Source organism: Vulpes vulpes, chromosome 13 (assembly GCF_048418805.1).
Source record: "Vulpes vulpes isolate BD-2025 chromosome 13, VulVul3, whole genome shotgun sequence".
In the NCBI taxonomy this organism is placed as follows: Eukaryota; Metazoa; Chordata; class Mammalia; order Carnivora; family Canidae; genus Vulpes; species Vulpes vulpes.
The window spans coordinates 131,430,276-131,448,775 of NC_132792.1; the positions used below are offsets into that span (position 1 = coordinate 131,430,276).

The 18,500-nt window shown below is 42.8% G+C and overlaps 1 protein-coding gene and 1 long non-coding RNA gene across 5 annotated transcripts in view; one reads left to right on the plus strand and one right to left on the minus strand.

Moving 5' to 3' along the window:
• Positions 1 to 18,500, plus strand: part of LOC140594989 (uncharacterized) — a 134,291-nt gene that overhangs the window by 18,597 nt on the left and 97,194 nt on the right. The window lies entirely within an intron of this gene.
• SELP (selectin P) overlaps positions 1 to 18,500 on the minus strand; it is a 39,299-nt gene that overhangs the window by 16,330 nt on the left and 4,469 nt on the right. For 2 of the 4 annotated variants that reach the window (XM_072732957.1, XM_026003335.2), the window contains exons 2-9: positions 13,759 to 13,849; positions 11,323 to 11,709; positions 7,988 to 8,095; positions 7,352 to 7,537; positions 6,272 to 6,457; positions 5,499 to 5,684; positions 3,838 to 4,023; positions 855 to 1,040 (exon numbers count right to left, since the gene is read on the minus strand). In XM_072732957.1, coding sequence (XP_072589058.1) covers positions 855 to 1,040; positions 3,838 to 4,023; positions 5,499 to 5,684; positions 6,272 to 6,457; positions 7,352 to 7,537; positions 7,988 to 8,095; positions 11,323 to 11,709; positions 13,759 to 13,849 — 1,516 coding nt within the window. The remainder of the gene's footprint in view (positions 1 to 854; positions 1,041 to 3,837; positions 4,024 to 5,498; positions 5,685 to 6,271; positions 6,458 to 7,351; positions 7,538 to 7,987; positions 8,096 to 11,322; positions 11,710 to 13,758; positions 13,850 to 18,500) is intronic. The other 2 variants (XM_072732959.1, XM_072732958.1) reach the window with 1 other exon arrangement.

The window sequence follows — 18,500 nt, forward strand, 5'->3', positions numbered from 1 at the left end:
CCCTCTGCCTATGTCTCTGCCTCTCTCTGTGTGTCTCTCCTGAATGAATAAATAAAATTGTTTAAAAAATAAAAACAAAGTGATATTGGCATAAATTTAACTGAAGAATTTGGCACATTGAGTGGAGAAAGGAATGGGGAGTATAAAAAGTGTATCTGGCCTTCAGATCCCAAACACAAGTGATTAGAACCAGTTCTATTTCATAAAATATTGGCAGACTATCCTGGCTTTCTTTTTGGTCAAGTACAATGCAGATTTACATCTTGAGGCTGAATGTGCATGTTTTATTTTCTGAGGATTCTATAATCTTGCATTTAGAGAAAATCTTCCTCTTTTCATCACTCTTCACTTAGTATCCTGAGTGTATTTCTCCATTCCTACACAGAACTTGGAGGATGTTTGCAGCCAGGCAGCTATGAATTTTGCCCCTCTCATTGCACTATTATACCTGTAGGTTGCCCCCATTCCGCCATATACTCCGTGGTTCCTAGGAACAAAGTGCCGGGTCAGCCTTGGGACAACCATCCTGAAGCTATTTTTTTCCTTCTGGCCTCCTTTCTAGACACTGTTTTTAGCCAAGAGAACGGTGTACCTGGCTTATGATAGAAGCCCCCAGGTTCTACAGTAGGGGCCATTCCCTGTCTCCTATTGCCAAGCATTGTGCCGCTCATGTTATATGCCTGGCCACTAAAGGCACCTGCATTTGGAATCAGTGAGTTACAGGATGAAAGTGTTTGTTAATTTTCCAGTCCATTTCAAGCTTCTGGTCCTTAGAAAGTCACCACCACTAAAATATAGCCTTTGAAAATACAGCCTACAATTGATTACAAGATGCCAGAAAGAATTCACCTTACCTTGACATTCTGGGGGAGGAGCACTCCAGTTCCCTGTACCCGAGCATTGCAGCATGCTTGCTCCCACCAGGAGTAAGCCTTCATCACAGGTGAAGCTGCAGGTTGACTGGTACCTAAAGGCACCAAATGGGTGGGAGCAGTTCACCTGGGCCTTGTTTGGAGCCAGAAGATCCTGGCACTGCAGAGCTACGAGGTGAGGAAGTAAGAGAGTGAGGACAGAGTAATACACAAGTACTCATTGGTTTTCACCCTTTTATTCTTTCTAGTGCCAAGAATGGATATTTCTGAATGGGGTGTGTTTAAACTGGAGGATGAGAAAAGCATCCATCACAATGGCACGTGAAGGATTTTATAAGGAAAATTCTAAGCCATTGTTATTCTCTCAAGATGCATGAATTACTTTTAAAAGATTATGCTTTTGGACCCATGAATGTATGCTAAGTATGTAATCAAGATGGATATCAAAAAATCAATTCAGAGTTTTTTTTAAATGAAACATTACTTGTAAGAGCAAAATATTGAAAATGAACACAAATGCCACTAATCAGAAGCTGAAAATAAATTATGGCGAGTTGATGAAAGGAATATTAAAGGTCACTAATAGGGATCCCTGGGTGGCGCAGCGGTTTGGCGCCTGCCTTTGGCCCAGGGCGCGATCCTGGAGACCCGGGATCGAGTCCCACGTCGGGCTCCCGGTGCATGGAGCCTGCTTCTCCCTCTGCCTGTGTCTCTGCCTCTCTCTTTCTCTGTGTGACTATCATAAATAAAGAAAAATTTAAAAAAAAATAAATAAATCCATACTTTAAAAAAAAAAAAGGTCACTAATAATGATATATTCCACCTAGATATGGGAGGTGTCTCGATGTACAACGTTCAGTGAAAAAGCAGAATAAAAATTATATATATATGCTATGATCTCAAGCATATAAAATAGAAGGTCATAGAGAACAGGTGTATTCTAATACATTGTTTTTTCTCATCTTAAAGATGGAAACAATAATTGTAATAGTAATGATACTATTAGAAGTACACATAGTTGCAGACCCTGACCATCATAGCAGAAAACACCTGGAAAACCTGGCAAGGGAGTTACTGAGACCATATCTTGGGAAGTTTAAGAGAGTATCCAACTATCCCTGGGGTGTGATGACATTTACATGCCTGGAGACAAAAATGGCCCCAGCGATCCCTTAAGATCCCTCCCTCTCTTTTAAGCACAGCAAAGGGCCCTTCTGTGTCTTTGTCTCTCTGACAATACATTCACAACACATCCCATTCCCTCACCATAGTGGCGCATGGTCATCTACTCCCTCACTGCCTCCTTTTTTGGTTTTTCTATTTTCTTATTGCAGTAGAATACGCATAGTATAAAATTTTCCATGTACCACTTCACTGTTTTTTTTTTTTAATTATTTATTTATGAGAAACACACAGAGAGAGGCAGAGACACAGGCAGAAGGAGAAGCAGGCTCCATGCAGGGAGCCCGACGTGGGACTCGATCCCAGGTCTCCAGGATCATGCCCTGGGTCAAAGGTGGCGCCAAACCGCTGAGCCACCAGGGCTGCCCCACTTCACTGTTTTTAAGTACACAGTTCACTAATAAAAAGTAACACATCGTTGTGCAGCCGCCACCACCAGCCGGCTACAGATCATTTGTCATCACCTCACACTAAAACTCCATCCTCATTAAACAGGAACTCCTCATTTCCCCTCCTCCCAGCCCCTGGCAACCGCTCTTCTACTTTCTCTATGATTTTGACTACTCTAGGGACTTCATGAGTGCATCCATACCTTATCCTTATCCGTCTTTTTATGACCAGCTTGTTTCACTTAGTAGAATGTCCCTGAGGTTCATCCATGTTATTACATATGTCAGAATCTCCTTCCTTTTCAAGGCTACGTAATATTTCACCGTACATATAAACCACATTTGGCTAATCCTTTCATCCACTCATGGACACTTTGGGTTGTTTCTACATTTTAACTATTATAAACAATGTTGCTATGGACATGAGTGTATAAATCCCTTTCTCTCTTTGCAACCCTGCTTTCAAATCACTGCCTCGTTTTTAAATTTTTTTTTTTTTTATGATAGTCACAGAGAGAGAGAGAGGCAGAGACACAGGCGGAGGGAGAAGCAGGCTCCATGCACCGGGAGCCTGATATGGGATTCGATCCCGGGTCTCCAGGATCGCGCCCTGGGCCAAAGGCAGGCGCCAAACCGCTGCGCCACCCAGGGATCCCCACTGCCTCGTTTTTAAATCAGGGTTTACTTAGATCCAGGGGATTCATATAAACTGCCCCGGGAGCCCAGTAAATAGCAACGTGAAATGCCAACACTGCCTTCCTGGGGCATGTCTTCTGTGTGCAGTAACCCTCATAAAAATAACCCTAGTGACTTCCCTATGCCTTTAATCTGTAAGAGCAAAGATGAAAACGTGAACTATTGAAAGATGACTTTGTAAAATCAGATCACAGACATATGATATATAAGGTAATGTTATTATTATTTTGCATACATTTGCAAAACTCATAGCAGTTTTAAGCTTGCTTAAACTTAAACTTGCTTGTAAAACACACATTAATTCACAGCCACAAATACTCCTATTTTACAAGAGGCCCTGAACTTCAGAGAGATCAAAAGCTTGTTGCCAGGAAATGACAGAACTAGATCAAATGCCTTGCCCATTACTCTTCTACCTTCCCACGTCATTGCTCATGCATCATTCCTCCTTCCTCCCAACCCCCAACTCCTTCATGCCAACCCACTCTATCAACCAGCACAAGCCTCACATTGAATTCTAATATGCTGTCCTGAACATGTGCTTTGCCCAGGCTTTCATCCCTAGGGCAGCACAAAGAGGGCCTGGCACTAGTAGTTCTTAGTGAATGTCTGACGAATAAATGAATGACTTCTAAATGTAGGTGTGATGCCTTTCATGAAATGAGAGATGCAGAAGGAAAGTTCCAATGTCACAGTACCTTGACAGGTAGGGGCTGGTGCTGTCCACTGTCCCAAGTCAGTACACTGGACTAGGTCAGCTCCTTCCAGCCTGAAACCCTCAGCACAATGGAAGCGACAGCTGGTGTTGTACTGAAATGCTCTCGAGGATGGGGAGCAATCCATGCTTCCATGAACAGGACTCTTCAGTGGCCCACAGGCAACAGCTAAATAGAGAAAATTGTCATCTGAAACTGGGTAACGGAAAGGCTCAGTTCCTTCTCAGAAGAGTCTTTCAAGAGATGCAGCTTTCCTACCCATATTATCAATGTGTTCAGAAACCTGAATCCTCCCTTTACCATAAGGGAAACTGCCTGGATCACTGTCCTATGACCTCTTTGCCTGAATCACTCCCCTGCCCTTTGATCTCAGCTTAGACTTCACTGTCCTTGGGAGGCTGTTCCTGCCCACCCCAGCTGAGGCGTAGGGACTCCTCTAGTGAGCTCTAATGTCTAGTGAGTCTGCACTGTGCAGGCACTACTGTACTGCTGCCCCTTGGACCACTTGAGCTTGGGCTCAGTCATTTATACTTATATCCCAGGGCCTGGCGGTACTTGGTACATCAAAGGTACTCTTTAAATATTTATTGGTGATATTTGTGGAATTGGATATGGAAAGAGTAGATACAGAACAGGCTGGACTTTCAAGGGAAAAGCTGGAATAACATAGCTTATTGTTGACACACTATTAATTGCCTAGGCTTATAAAATGATCCTGAGTGGGCCATGTCTCTGAAACACAGGATGTCATCCTCATCAGACTCAATTGCCAAAGTGAGTGCAGCCCAAGGGGAGTTCCTGCACAAAATAAAGCCCTGAGTGACCTCAGTTCTGATAAAGACTGGTTTCCTCATGTGCTTCCTTGATAAAGCATTTTGTCTCCAGGCTATTCCTGTTTTTTTTCATAGTGTGAAGACCCCCATCAAACCTGGGGCTTAGACCTTTGCTTTTTATAGAACTGGGGCCTCTAAGAACCAAAGATCCTCTAGTGCTTCTCTCTTCCTTTACAGATGAGAAAAGTGGGGTTCAGAAATTAAGTTATTTCCCTAAGGTCTTATATCTGGACAGTAGCAGGGCTGGGCTTGTAATCTAGGTCTTCTGGGCACTCACTGATCCAATCCTCAATTTCCCCCCTTTCTGCCTTATGAGCTGAGGGTATGAGGCAACTGTACAGAATTCAGTTTTGTGCTCTTGTGCAACTGTGAAGGGTTGCATCACAGCCTCTGCCACTGCAGTGTGCTTCCCTCCATAGTCAAAGCCACCTCCAAAAGACCATGGGGAAGCCCCCTCTTTGTCCTAATAGCCAGCGTTCTGACTTCCTCTCAAGTAGAGGACTTGTCCCACAGCCTATATTACCAATAAGTCAGGAAGGGGAAAAAAGGCAGAAATCTAATGCCTAGTCTAATGCTAGCTACTTTACACGTGCTAGTTAATTGTGTACTGTTTATATATTTCATTCTCACAAAAGCACCTGACAATTCTTAGCTCATTTCATGGATGAGAAAAGCATGCTTCCTGGAGGTTGGGCAACCTGTTCAAGTGTCAGTCTGGAGGGGGCTATCCTGAGGTGAAGAGCCCCTGATCTTTCCACAGTGCCATAACCCTATCCCGGGTGGAAGGGGGCAACTAAAGGAAACTCCTACCCTCACAGGCTGGTGGGGGTGCAGTCCACTGGCCAGAGCGAGTGCAGTGGAGTGAGGCCCAGCCCCTCGCTTGATAACCTGGTTCACATTCAAATTTGCATCTGGAGCCATACGCAAAGGCAGCGAGGGGATGAACACAGTCCATGGTTCCTTTGCTAGGGGCTTCCAGGAGTGGACACTGCACAACTGCAGAGAAGAACCAGGGAGAGAGAGAAAGATACTAAGGAAGGAGAAAACCAGGCCCACAGTGGGGGAGCAGTGATAAAACTACTTCAGGAAATCTAGGTAGACCTAGGAAACTCTAAGGGTCTCTCCCGATATTTGTCCAGAATTGGAGGACCAGTCCACAGGGTAATCTTAATCTTTAAAGAAAAGAGTCTTCCAAGCTTTTTCCTAATGTCCTCTCTTCCTTTTACCTCTATAAACCTGTCCAGGTAGGTCTTCTACACAGATGTAGATGCCATCCTTTCCTTCTTGAGAGAAATTTATGAATGGAGCCATTCTGTAACTGCTTGAGTGGGGAGTGGGGCTGTGAGTTTGGGAGAAGGGAGGACTTCTAAATTTAGTTTTTAGTGAAGCCAGACTCTTGTTTTTCTGGTGCCTGACACCCTTTTCCTATCCCAGATGTACCCAATGTACTGAGTGGCACGTGGAAGGAGAGTCAAGTTGTGACAGTTCAGGAAAACTTCTCCATAGCTGGCCACTGTCATCTGTACTCACAGCAAGAACTGGGTGCAGTGAACATTACACACCCTCAGCTGCTGGAAACTCACCTTCACACACTGGGGCTGCAGCCGTCCACATCCCTGAGGCTGTGCACTGTACCACCTCTGGCCCAACTAATGCAAATCCCTCTTCACAACTAAAGTGGCAGCTGGATTGATACTGGAATGCTTCGACAGAGTGAAGACAGTTCATGCTTCCTTGCTCAGGAGTCTTTAGGGGTGGACACTGGGTAGCTACAAACAACCACAGAGCAATAGCATGAGCCCTTGGGTTATGCTCAGCACCTGAGAAACCTCAGGATGCTAGAGCAGCTATCTATACCTTTCCTACAGGACAAGGTGATACACTGGGCTGGTTAAATGGTATTTTTAACATAAAGGATCCAAACATCCTTATTTTTTATTTACTTTTTAGTTTTAAAAAGACTTTATTTATTCATGAGAGACAGAGACAGAGATATAGGCAGAGGGAGAAGTAGGCTTCATGCAGGGAGCCTGATGTGGGACTCGATCCCAGAGTCCTGGGATGATGCCTTGAGCCAAAGGCAGATGCTCAACCACTGAGCCACCCAAGCGTCCCAGTCATTTACTTTTTAAAGAAGCAAGGTAATGGGCACCTGGGCGGTTTAGCTGCTTAAGTGACTGCCTTTGGCTCAGGTCATAATCCCAGGGTCGTGGGATGAGCCCCAAATTGGGATTGGCTCTCTGCTCTGTAGGGAGTCTACTTCTCCCTCTCCTACTGCCCCCACCCATGCTTTCTCTCTCTCTTCAATAAAGAAAAATTTTTTTTAAAAAAATAAAGAAGCATGCAAAGTAAAATGATCAAATTAATAATACTCAGCCCTAAATCCTCATTATTACACTCTGCTTTGCAATTAACAAAGAGAGGTAGATCCCTTTGTGATGCTTTTTCCTGAGAATCAAAAATTATGCTGATTATCTCACTATAGATACAAAACATCATGAAAACCAGTATTAGTGTTATTCTCATTGATGGATAATAGTAAAAATCAGAATTCCCCATCTAATGCAGAGACTCACTACTTCCCATGCTTTTAATGGAGAAAGCTTTTTTCCCCTCTGAAATTCTAGTTATCAGTGAAGATAGAAAGAATAGACTCTACATACCTACACATCGTGGTGGCTTATTTGTCCAGGTTCCAGAAGCCAAGCATTCCAGCTTGCTGGGTCCATTCAATTCGTACCCTTCAGTGCAGTAGAAGCTGCACTCTGAATTGAAAGAGAAGTTTCCTAGAGGGTGGCTGCAGTTCATGAGCACATGCTGTGGAAGATCAAAATCCCCACACTCTCTGACTGTAGGGACAAAATATTGATTTTTTTAAATTGCAGGTTTAAAGACAGTGTCATGTTTTCTATAAGTTGGAAGCTATTTGTATAACCCTCTTAACCCTGTCTTTCTAACCCAACCTGGTCACCTTTCCTTGGTTCCTTTGTATTGACTACATCTTGGGAAATAATCAGTCTTTCACTGGTTTTTACTTTAAGTGAGCAAAATCAGCCTTTGTTTTGCTTCCTTTATGTTTCCCTTTTACCTTTTAGGATTTTCTGAGCAAATATTCTAATGAAATGTTTTACCCAGAGCATGTGTCTTGGGACAATTGAAGTGGGGCCAAATGACAGACCATAGAGAGAGCCAGGACTAGCCATTATTCACTGGAGAGTCTCCAACACAGTTTGCTTCCTGGCACCACTTCCAGCACAAGACCAATAGCCACAATAATATCAACAAAATAGTGGCCTCACCATATTCACATTCTGATCCATAGAATCCGGGGAAGCAGGAGCAGGTGTAGTTCCCGATGGTCTCAATGCATTCTCCTTGCTTGCTACAGGACATGTCCTGGCAGGAGGCTGCATGGATACAGAAGGATAAGAATCATGGGCATTCCCGGGAGATGTGAAGAAAAGCTGACTTTTCTTAGCCCCTCTTAGATAAGATCATGCCGGCCACATAGCAGAAAATGACAGTGTCCTTTGGTGTGCCAGCTTGGTCCCTGTGAAGGACATTGTAGGAGCCCACCAGAGCAGTGCATAGCTTCCACTTTAGGCTGAGTTTAGTGTTGCCTAAGGAGGGATTGTTATGTGTGGCACAGAGAGACAAAGAGCCACTCTTAGATGTGTAGACAGAGAAACTCCTCTATGTGGTACAAAACAGATTGTGGCTTTTTAACCAATAATGCTCTTAGAGTTGTATCATTACAGAAGCCCCCAAGACAGACAAAGGTTAGGAATCAGATGTGAGGGGTCACATAAATGTGATCAGGATCCTGGCTCTGCTGCCTACTATTATGCGACCTCAGGCAAGCTACTTCTCTGAGGCCAACTGGCCCAAGATCAGGGTCAAAGCCCTTGCACCTTTTGTTCATTTCAAATCTGCACCCAACACCACATGGTGGAGGGGTAGAGGAAGCAAATGAGATGCTTAAGACCTCTTCATGGTACAGGACAACAGTCTGCTGAAGAGATGTTTCACAGGTCCAACTATGCCAGGCTTATGTGTGGGCAATATGACTGGCCAGCCAGGCCCTTCTCAATAGAAGAAGGTCTGAATGCAGAAGGGCTAGGGTTTCTTTCCTGCAAGAGACTTTTTGGGAATGTGTACACTATGTACCTGATGGAGGGTTAACATTAGAATTGATATTATGAAAGCACTGAGAATAATTTTGCTGATGAGGTCAGAACTGGGGGTAAGGTCTGAGGCTAGACTATTTTCTGGTGATGTTCCCTCTGCACTAGGCCTTGACCACACATCGTCCACTTTGGTCCATTACAAAAGGAAACTCATATGTCACATAGAGGATTATACTAGATCTCAACTCTGAGATGCTCTCATTCCATAAGTTATGCAGGTTCTATAGGAAAACATTCCCTGAGGCAGCCAGCAAGTTTGGTGAAGCTGCATGGGAGCACTGGGTAGGGTTCCAAGTAACAGGAAGATGTAGGAGGAGCAGTAGCCAATAGACAGAAGTTTGGTCCACATCTTACATCCTATTCACCTTGACCCTACCAGTGTCTCCCAGCAGCAATACCTGTCTGTCCTATGCTCTGGGAGCACACAAATTCTATTCTGATTATAACTTCCTCAGGATCTCAGAATGTTAGAAATTAGAAAACAGTCAATGGTCTGTATTCTACTCCACATCAGGGTTTCAGACAGGTTAGTAACTTTCTATAGCTTTGAATACCCAGGAAAAGACATAATGATGATTCACTGAATGAATCTTTTTTGCTAGGCTGTTCTGTGGTCTAGCAAATCCTAAAATTTAGAGAATTGACCCAACTTAATTTATTGTTGCAGTCTACAACTGCAGACAGTTGATGCAGACAGATGATACTCTATTTATCATCTATCTCCCACAGAGAGTCGATGGTTCCCCTATACCCTTTATGTGTTGGATGGCAAAATGTGACTCAGTGATAGTGGCTGCCTAGAGTGTTGTATTGGTGGAGATGGAAACTGGCTGTGTTCAGGCAAAATTGCAATAATTATCCATATCCACCATTATTGCAGGTTAGAGGAGTGGCATTGTGCATACCAGTGGTTTCTGATCCCTTTTCTTCCTTGTAATTTTTTGCAAGCTTTGTTGGGGAAGATAGTCTTGCAGATATGGATGTTGAAGGTTGAGCAGGGAGGGGAAGCAGAGGCATACTGGAGCATCCACTGGCAACCAAACTAATCTTACAGGCATAGTTTCAGGAAGGCATAACCCAGGGAGTGTAGGGAGCTGACGGGGAGAACAGCAGGATGAGCAAATATTCTGGTAATGTTCATCCTAGCCTATAAAGAACAGGTTGTGATTTTTTTAATTAATAAATTTATTTGTTTGTTCATTTGTTTATAAATTATTTACAAAATGAGACCTAACTACATGACAAAGCATTTATGGATATGTTTTCCCTCAGATAGGAGGCTTGAGTGAGGAGAGAGAGAAGTAGAGGGAAAGTGGAGGAAGACCTCTGAGGGGATGTATTTATCATTTAAAGAGTTTAGAACATACGTAGCAGAGTGTGGCATCTGTAAGATGATTTATGAAAGAAGAGGCTCAGAGGACTCAGGACTATCTTGCCCGGGACGGTCAAGTCTCTCCCTAGCCACAGTGTTTGGGTGCTACATGGGGCAGAAAGAGTGCCTCTGCATGAGAATCCACATCAGAAAGATGGAACTGGTTCTGGCACAGGTGCATGACTATATGAAGACCAAGCTTCCATGCATGTCTGCTTACTCAGGAACTGCTTACTTTGGTGAGAAGCAAATGCACTCCCAGTTACCTCTTTCTTCCCTTTCCTCACACCTCCAGCCCCTCCCAAAGTCCAGCACACCTGAATACATGCTGTTGTTGAAGGGAATCTATAAAGCATTTGTGATTGTTGGTCATGTTTTCACCTTGTCTTATGAGAACGTAGAGCAAAGAGTACAGTAGCATATGTGGTTAATAAGCACCAACTTCGGATCATGAGTTTGAAACCAACTCCACCATCAGTCTACGTATAGCTCCCCCACCATCAAGTAGTTTAGAACCTTGAGCAGATTCCTTACTAGCCTGAGCCTTTGTCTCATCAGTGAAATGAGAGTACTAGAGGACCTGATTGATGAGGGTTCTCATGAGGACTAAATGAAACTAACACGAAATAGACTCATGACCCACAAATTAATAACAATACCTGCAACATACTGATGTGCAGTAGGTGTGAGTTAGAGCTGTGTCTCCTGGGGGCGGGGCCAACCTACCTTTCAACTTATACCATCTCTTATACTACAGCAGAGTGGTGCAAAAAAAGCTCAGGACATAAATTTTAGGAGACTAAAACTTCCTGAGTGTCTATTTCATCTGTTACAAAACGAGGAAGGTGGATCAGGTTATCATAAAAATGTCCTTTTAGTTTCAAAAATCCAGTTTTCTCTAATTCTGATCTTATATCCTTTCAGGTCCTCAACAGTGCTGATTATAGTTTATCCCTTTTCTCACTTCCCTGGATTTGTGACTCAATGTTACTGACTCAGTGGTTAGATCAATGAACGAGGGGAGGCATTTTTTTTTTTTTTAAACAGACAAACTTCAGAATAGAGAAGATCCTACCTGTATAGCATAGCGCCCGCTTCCTTTTCCAGCAGGGCTCATCATTCCACTTGCCAGGGGCCGACAAGCTCTTGATGTAGATCTCCACACAGTCCTGATTGTTCTTTTTGTTGTTGGGCTCATTGTCAGCCCAGTTCTCGGCCTCTTCGGTGAGAGGCTTTTTGGTTCCCACCCAGGTCCATTTATCATTGATCTTTCGGATCCCAATCCAGTAGTAGGAATTGTAGTAAGGTATGACATCATTGAGGTAAGCAATTTCTTTTTTATTCTGGATGGCCACTAAATCTGTGTAGTGCTTCTGGCAGAAAATCCGGGAATAATTCCATGAATACGCTTTCGTGCTGTAATTATAGGTCCATCCTGCCACTTCTTTCTGCTTTATTAATTCTGGGTGAAGGAGAGTGAATGCCAGGTTAACATCCCTAACCAGAAGGATTTTATGAGCATAAACACACTTCTAAGTAGTCAGATGAGTTTCTGACTGGAAGAAAAATACCTAAAACATGACTATTTTATGTCTAGTCTGGTTGTTTTAAGGAAGAAGAGTAGTTTCCATCTTTTACCTAAAAAAATACACATGAAGTCAGAATAGGAAATTGTATTCTGAGGATCCTTAGTATTAAAGATTTGGAATCATGTGATAACAGAGTTGGGTCATCTAATCTTCTCCTCCTTTCATAAATGGAAGAGACATATTGAGGAATTTGCCCAATTTAAATGACACATAAAATGTCTTGGTGGCTGCTTTAAGTCTCCAGGGTCTACCTCTTCATATGGAAAATAAGACGCTTGGTGATCTGGAGCTTACCTGCTGGCCCAGATTCATCACCTGCCACATTTACCTTCTTAGCAAAACAGACTCCCACTTCTGTGCCTTTGCAATGTTCTTTCTGCTATTCTGGCTGCTGTCCCCACTTATGCCTAGTAAACTTTTCCTCCCCCTACTTTCCCTGCTTGCCCAGGTAGGCTTGCTCCTCTTCCTCCAGGCTCCCACCGCACCTCATCTCTGCCTCCACCTCCCTTATAACTGGGCCCTAGAATGTCTCTTCCCGTGACATGGTCCACACCTGCTGGATTGTGAATCCTGAGAGTGGTCTGTTTTTATCTCTGGGTCCTTCACACCAAGCACAGAGCTGGGCACTTCACTGGTGTTCAGTAAAGACTTCTTGAGTGAAACACAGCATGTTTGTGGCAGAGGCAGCTTACAAATCAAATCTCCTGGTCTGCAATCTTACACTCATTCCATCTCTCTTGACTGTCTCTCTTTGATAAATTATGCTATGTCCTCCTCCTGCTCACTCACTTGTTAAAATAAGGCTTACAACAAGCCTTTTGAAGAAATGTTTGTCACATCAGATGAAATAAAGTATGTGCCCTTCAAAAGTGTAAGGGGCACTCTGATGAAAGATATTGTTTTTGTAGCCAGTGGGAACTCATCCAGGCCAGAAAAGGCCAGATCCCACGTGAAGAAGTGTACAATGCAAGCAATCAGACCTGGAAGTGGCTCTCTTTCCTGTTTATAGTCTTTTTTGTTCCTATTCACCCCTGTCCTCTGCTGCCCATATGAAGGTTATTTGTTCCTCCTTCACTGATACCTCTATTGCACTATTTTGCCCTAAGACTATTATTTTGGTGCCACCAGGGCTGCATTATTGACTTTCACAGAGCCTAGGTAGTTTTGCCTTTTTCAGCTGCTTCCTCCATAATAAAAATCTTGAAAGCTGGAACACCTGGATGGCTCAGCGATTGTCTGCATTCTGCTCAGAGCAGGATCCCAAGGTCTGGAATCGAGTTCAGCATTGGGCTTCTTGTGGGGAGCCTGCTTCTCTCTCTGCCTGTATCTCTGCCTCATTCTCTCTGCGTCTCTCATGAATAAATAAATAAAATCTTTTAAAAAAATAAAATCTTAAAAACTGTATTTTACAGTTGCATTGGTATAAATATATATCCAGGGCAGCCTGGGTGGCTCAGCATTTTAGCGCCGCCTTCAGCCCAGGGCCTGATCCTGGAGACCCGGGATCGAGTCCCACATCGGGCTCCCTGCATGGAGCATGCTTCTCTCTCTGCCTGTGTCTCTGCCTCTCTCTCTCTCTCTCTGTGTGTCTCTCATGAATAAATAAATAAAATCTTTAAAATATATATATATATGTATATATTCATTCATATTGTATAAGACATTTTTGTGGGTCCTTATCAGTAGTGTTGGCCAGTGCCTGCTGTGCCTAATGGATAATGGACCCTGGAGATGTCCATTTCAGTTTGTCTACAGTCTTTCCAGCGCTAGGATGGTGTTGGGTGCATTTTTTTTTTCTGGGCATCTGGGCGGGGACAGTATCCCCATGTCTCATAATGACTGGCTACTATCCTTAACTTCTCCTACTTGGAGAAGTTCCCCTAATTACTCAGGCCCAGATGATAGGTTAAAATTAAGTTTACCAAAAATCAGGACACTGAAGCAAAGGAGTTTGGCACTTGTGAAGATCACTCTCTGAAATCTCCAGTTCCTAATGGCTTTTAGGCAGCTGGCCTGAAACAAGAAAAGAAAACTTCCTTTTAGTATCCATGTGAAATCGATGTGGCCAAAAAAATTCTTGTTAACAATCATTATACTGAGTTAGAATCCTCCCTGTTTCCATCAAGGTGGAGGTTCAAGCCCTCTGCTTCCTGCTTGCTTCTTACTGCTCTGCTTCTGAGTCTGTATTCTTTTTTTTTTTTTTTTTTTTTTTTACAAATTTTTGTTATTGGTGTTCAATTTGCCAACATATAGAATAAAACCCAGTGCTCATCCTATCAAGTGCCCCCCTCAGTGCCCGTCACCCAGTCACCCCCACCCCCCGGCCTACCTCCCCTTCCACCACCCCCAGTTTGTTTCCCAGAGTTAGGAGTCTCTCATGTTCTGTCTCCCTTTCTGATATTCTGAACCAAGGCTGAGAACAGAATTTGTTTTTTCTTTCATTTGACAAATATTTACCAAGTAACTACTTGGTGCAACCAATATTTTCCATTTATGAAACAATTTGTAATACACACATCAGAAAAATATTGTCATTATTATTATGCAGTAATCTCCCCTGAAGAACTAGTATGCTATACTCCAAAATACTAGGAAGTTGCATGCAAACTCCCTGACCTATACTTTGATGCATAGGGCATCAATGAATTGTGCTGTGCTATATCATCTATCCTATATTACTGATCTATGTTTTGCCTTCCTGCTTGATAATTTCAGCCTGCGTCCACAATACTATTCAATATTTAATATATATGCATAGTACATATATATTTTAATATATATAATAAACTTGTTCCCTTCAGATCAATTATAAGTATTATTTCTAATAAGTTCCCTTCTGTTGGGATTTCATAAAATATCTTAATATTTAAAAAATATTTTTAGATAAGTTCTGGGAATGCTTATCTTGTCCAACTCTCTTATGTTGCACATGAAAGTCCTGAAGGTTGGGGAATCTAAAATCACATATACTTTCAGAAAATTGAATCTTTCAAATTTTGATTTGTTACCTTTTTTGTAAAGAAGATTTAGTGATCAATTAGAGACTTTAAGCTTAAAATTGCATTATATTAGATTAAAATTCTATAGAGGAAGTGGAAAAGAGATAGGTATTAAAGGAAACAAAACAAATAATAACTATAACTATAATAACAAATAATAAAAGTTCCTATTATCCAAAACTTGTTTAATATTTTTTCTTAAGTGATGAGGGTCATTAGATCACTACAGTATTTAATTCCACAGGAATAAATTTTGAGAAGTGATGTGACATTTACTTATGTTAAAAAGCTAAACTTGGGGATCCCTGTGTGGCGCAGCGGTTTAGTGCCTGCCTTTGGCCCAGGGCGCGATCCTGGAGACCCGGAATCGAGTCCCACGTCGGGCTCCCGGTGCATGGAGCCTGCTTCTCCCTCTGCCTGTGTCTCTGCCTCTCTCTCTCTCTCTCTCTCTCTCTCTCTGTGACTATCATAAATAAAAATTTAAAAAAAAGGCTAAACTTTACAATGTATGGAACATCCCATCTTTTATTCATTTTAAAACCTAGACGGCAAAAAAAAAAAAAAAAAAAAAAAAAGTTAGCTTTCCACTTAGAAAGGTGTGAGACTTTACATAATTTTCCAGAATTCTTTCAGAGGCAATACTTTTGCTGCTGAAGAACACAATAACGTAGATTTCATGAAGGGGATCCCAGTATTTACCTTTGAACCTGCACTGGGTTTCTTCACCAGTAGACTAGAGGAGAGGTGTAGTGTTTGTAATCTAGGGGTGCTCTCCCTGTCCCCTTTGGAAGTGTTTGTCTCCTTGTACATTTCTCCCTGGAACACTTCTAGGAGGTTCTCTGGCTTTAGGGTGAGCCCAAGGAAGTGTGTGGGAGGCTGATCAGGGGAGGCTGCTGTCTCCCTATCAGTGCCCAACTCCAGCCACTATCCCAAAAGAGCTGTTTTATATTTTACCTAGTATAAAATTTGAAATATGGTTTAAACAGAATTGAGAGACAGCTTTTAAAATTTCAAGGTTTTCTTTTTTTAAAGGTCTTATTTCTTTGAGACCAAGAGAGAGAAAGAATGAGAGAGAGAGAGAGAGAGAGCGCACACAGGCAGGGAGAGGGGCAGAGGGAGGGGGAGAAGCAGACTCTCTGCTGAGCAGGGAGCCTGATGTGGGGCTTGATCCCAGGATCCTGGGATCATGACCTGAAACGAAGGCATGCTTAACCAAGTGAGCCACCCAGGTGCCCCAAATCCAAGGTTTTCAAGGTGGATGTTGGGTTAATAGAGTGATTCTTATTCTTGCAGGACTTTTTGATTCCTTTGAAAGTCTGAACAAAGCTATAGTCAGGACGGACCACAAGTTCAAATCTTTGTGAACTGTAAGGCAACAGAGTAAGTCACTGGCAAAGAACAAGGGTTTTGTGTGTGGGCATGGAAGATGCATGATGCCTAATAATCTTCCTCTGAGTGGCCCTTTTCCTCTGAAACCTCCTTGGGGTGGGCAAGCTTTCTCACATCTGCTCCTGTTCTACAGTGTCATCTTCAAGTCTAAGATCCTGGAGATTTAAGGACTGTTCCCCGATATTACAAAGCCAGTTAAGTGTTGAAACAAGAGGAAATGTCTCTAAGAGAAATGGCCACGTGCTTTGCTAATCTTTAATGTTTTCTGGCAGTCAACTTCAAACTGGAAGCCACTGGGAAAAAGTCTGAGACTGGGTCATTAGAATCACATCCTGAACCTGTGTAAACCTTCATTAAAGCTGCTTCACACTGTGGTTATCTTTAATTTTACTTTTCCTAAGAATTAAAAGTATGAGGTGAAGGGAAGGGCAGAGAGAAAGTGGAAGACCAAGTGTTTTTTCCCTCACTCTCACTTTGCTCGGGAAGATCTATGGATGCCAGCAGGAGTCCCATAGCTGCCAGCATTGTGGGTGGTGTACAGTTGGCAGAAATGGTACCATGGAAAGGGGTTCAGTCTCCTGCCCATGTTGTAGACCACAGCTGTGCACTTTTAGAGGCAGAATTGATAATGTCCCTCCTTGGATCGTTTGCCTTCTGCCCTGATACTGGTTTCTCTCCTTTCTCTACAGTTTAGCTTCCTTAACTTCCTAGGCGCCCTTTACTCTCCAGCCTTCTCCCATCACCAGCCCGCAAAAGTGCTTTTGCTAACTTTACCACTGAAATCCCAATTATCAAACCCAATGAACACTTTCCCTTCTTATCTTCCTTGACCTTTATGCAGCAATAAATACTAGTGACTACTTCCTCTTATTTAAAATGCTTCCATTGGTTCTTCTTTTGACTCTTCTCTGACATCTTGAGCAATTTTGATGAGTCTTCCTTTGAATCTACCTCAACCTTCTGCTTTCACTTGTAGAGATAGAGATTTCCCTGGGTTCCTGACTCCATGACCCTATTTTTTTTATCACTCTTCTGCTTTCCAGAGGTCTTCTTCTGGCCATCCGTTTGCCAAATGGCCCTCAGGCATCATCTCCATTCCTGACTATCTTCCTGAGCATGCCATCTGTAATCTAAATGCAAAGCAAGCAAATGAGCATACAGCCGGAGGATGCTGCTGGTAGAGGCTTTTCAAGGGCCAGATGACTTATGTCAGAATCTCAGCTATAGTAGAGAGCAGAAGTTAATGCTTAATAAATATTGTATGAATGAATGAAAGAACTATGGCAGAGGAATGACTAGAAGTAAGAGAAGTGTGTGCTGAGTAGGAAAATATAAAGATATGTGATGATTATTGCTCAGTATTTAAGGGTTATAGCAGTGGTTGTATCAAATTTAAAAATGTATTATGATTAAGCAGAAGAGCATAAGAAAGCTGTGCAAAAAAAATGATCTTGGTACTATGTCTCATTCTCTTTGTGTGTGAGAGAGACAAGGGACATGATGGCTCACACCCTGTGTGAAGAAACAAATGAGCTGATTCACTCTCTTAAACCGTGCAGGTGAGATAGAGGGAATACGTGAAGAAGTGGGGAAACCAAGGATTGTTATAATAGGTGTTGTGTTTCAGGAAAGCTTGTGGGGCATCAAATAGTAGCAGCACCTCAAAGTTAGGGATGAGAAAGCAAATTTCGGTCTAACCCTCTGGAGTGAGTGTGACTCTCAGAAAGGCTCTAGCAGGGCAGCCTGGGTGGCTCAGTGGTTTAGCACCTCCTTCAGCCCAGGGCCTGATCCTGGGGACCTGGGATCGAGTCCCATGTCGGGCTCTCTGCGTGGAGCCTGCTTCTCCCTCAGCCTGTGTCTCTCCTTCTGTGTGTGTGTGTGTGTCTCTCATGAATGAATAAATAAAATTAAAAAAAAAAAGGCTCTAGCACTAAAGGGTGATCGTATAAGGAGTTTACAGACAGTCTCATTGACCTGAGTCCTATGACCCTGAAGTCCTTCATCAAGTGGGCTGTGTAGGGAAGACCAAGGATCTCTCTCTTTTGTCCGAACCCTTCACATCAACTTGTCATCAAAACCTATTGACTTTACCTTCTGACCAGATAGCTAGTCATTCTCCAGATTTACACTTACTGCTAAAGTACTAGTGCAGACATCATTCTTTCTTTCCTGCATATCTTTTAATTAGCCTCTTATCCTCAAGTTACCCATTTTCAATTCTTTCTCTAGAATGAAGTCAGAATGATATTCCTAACACAAAAGCCTGATCATATCAC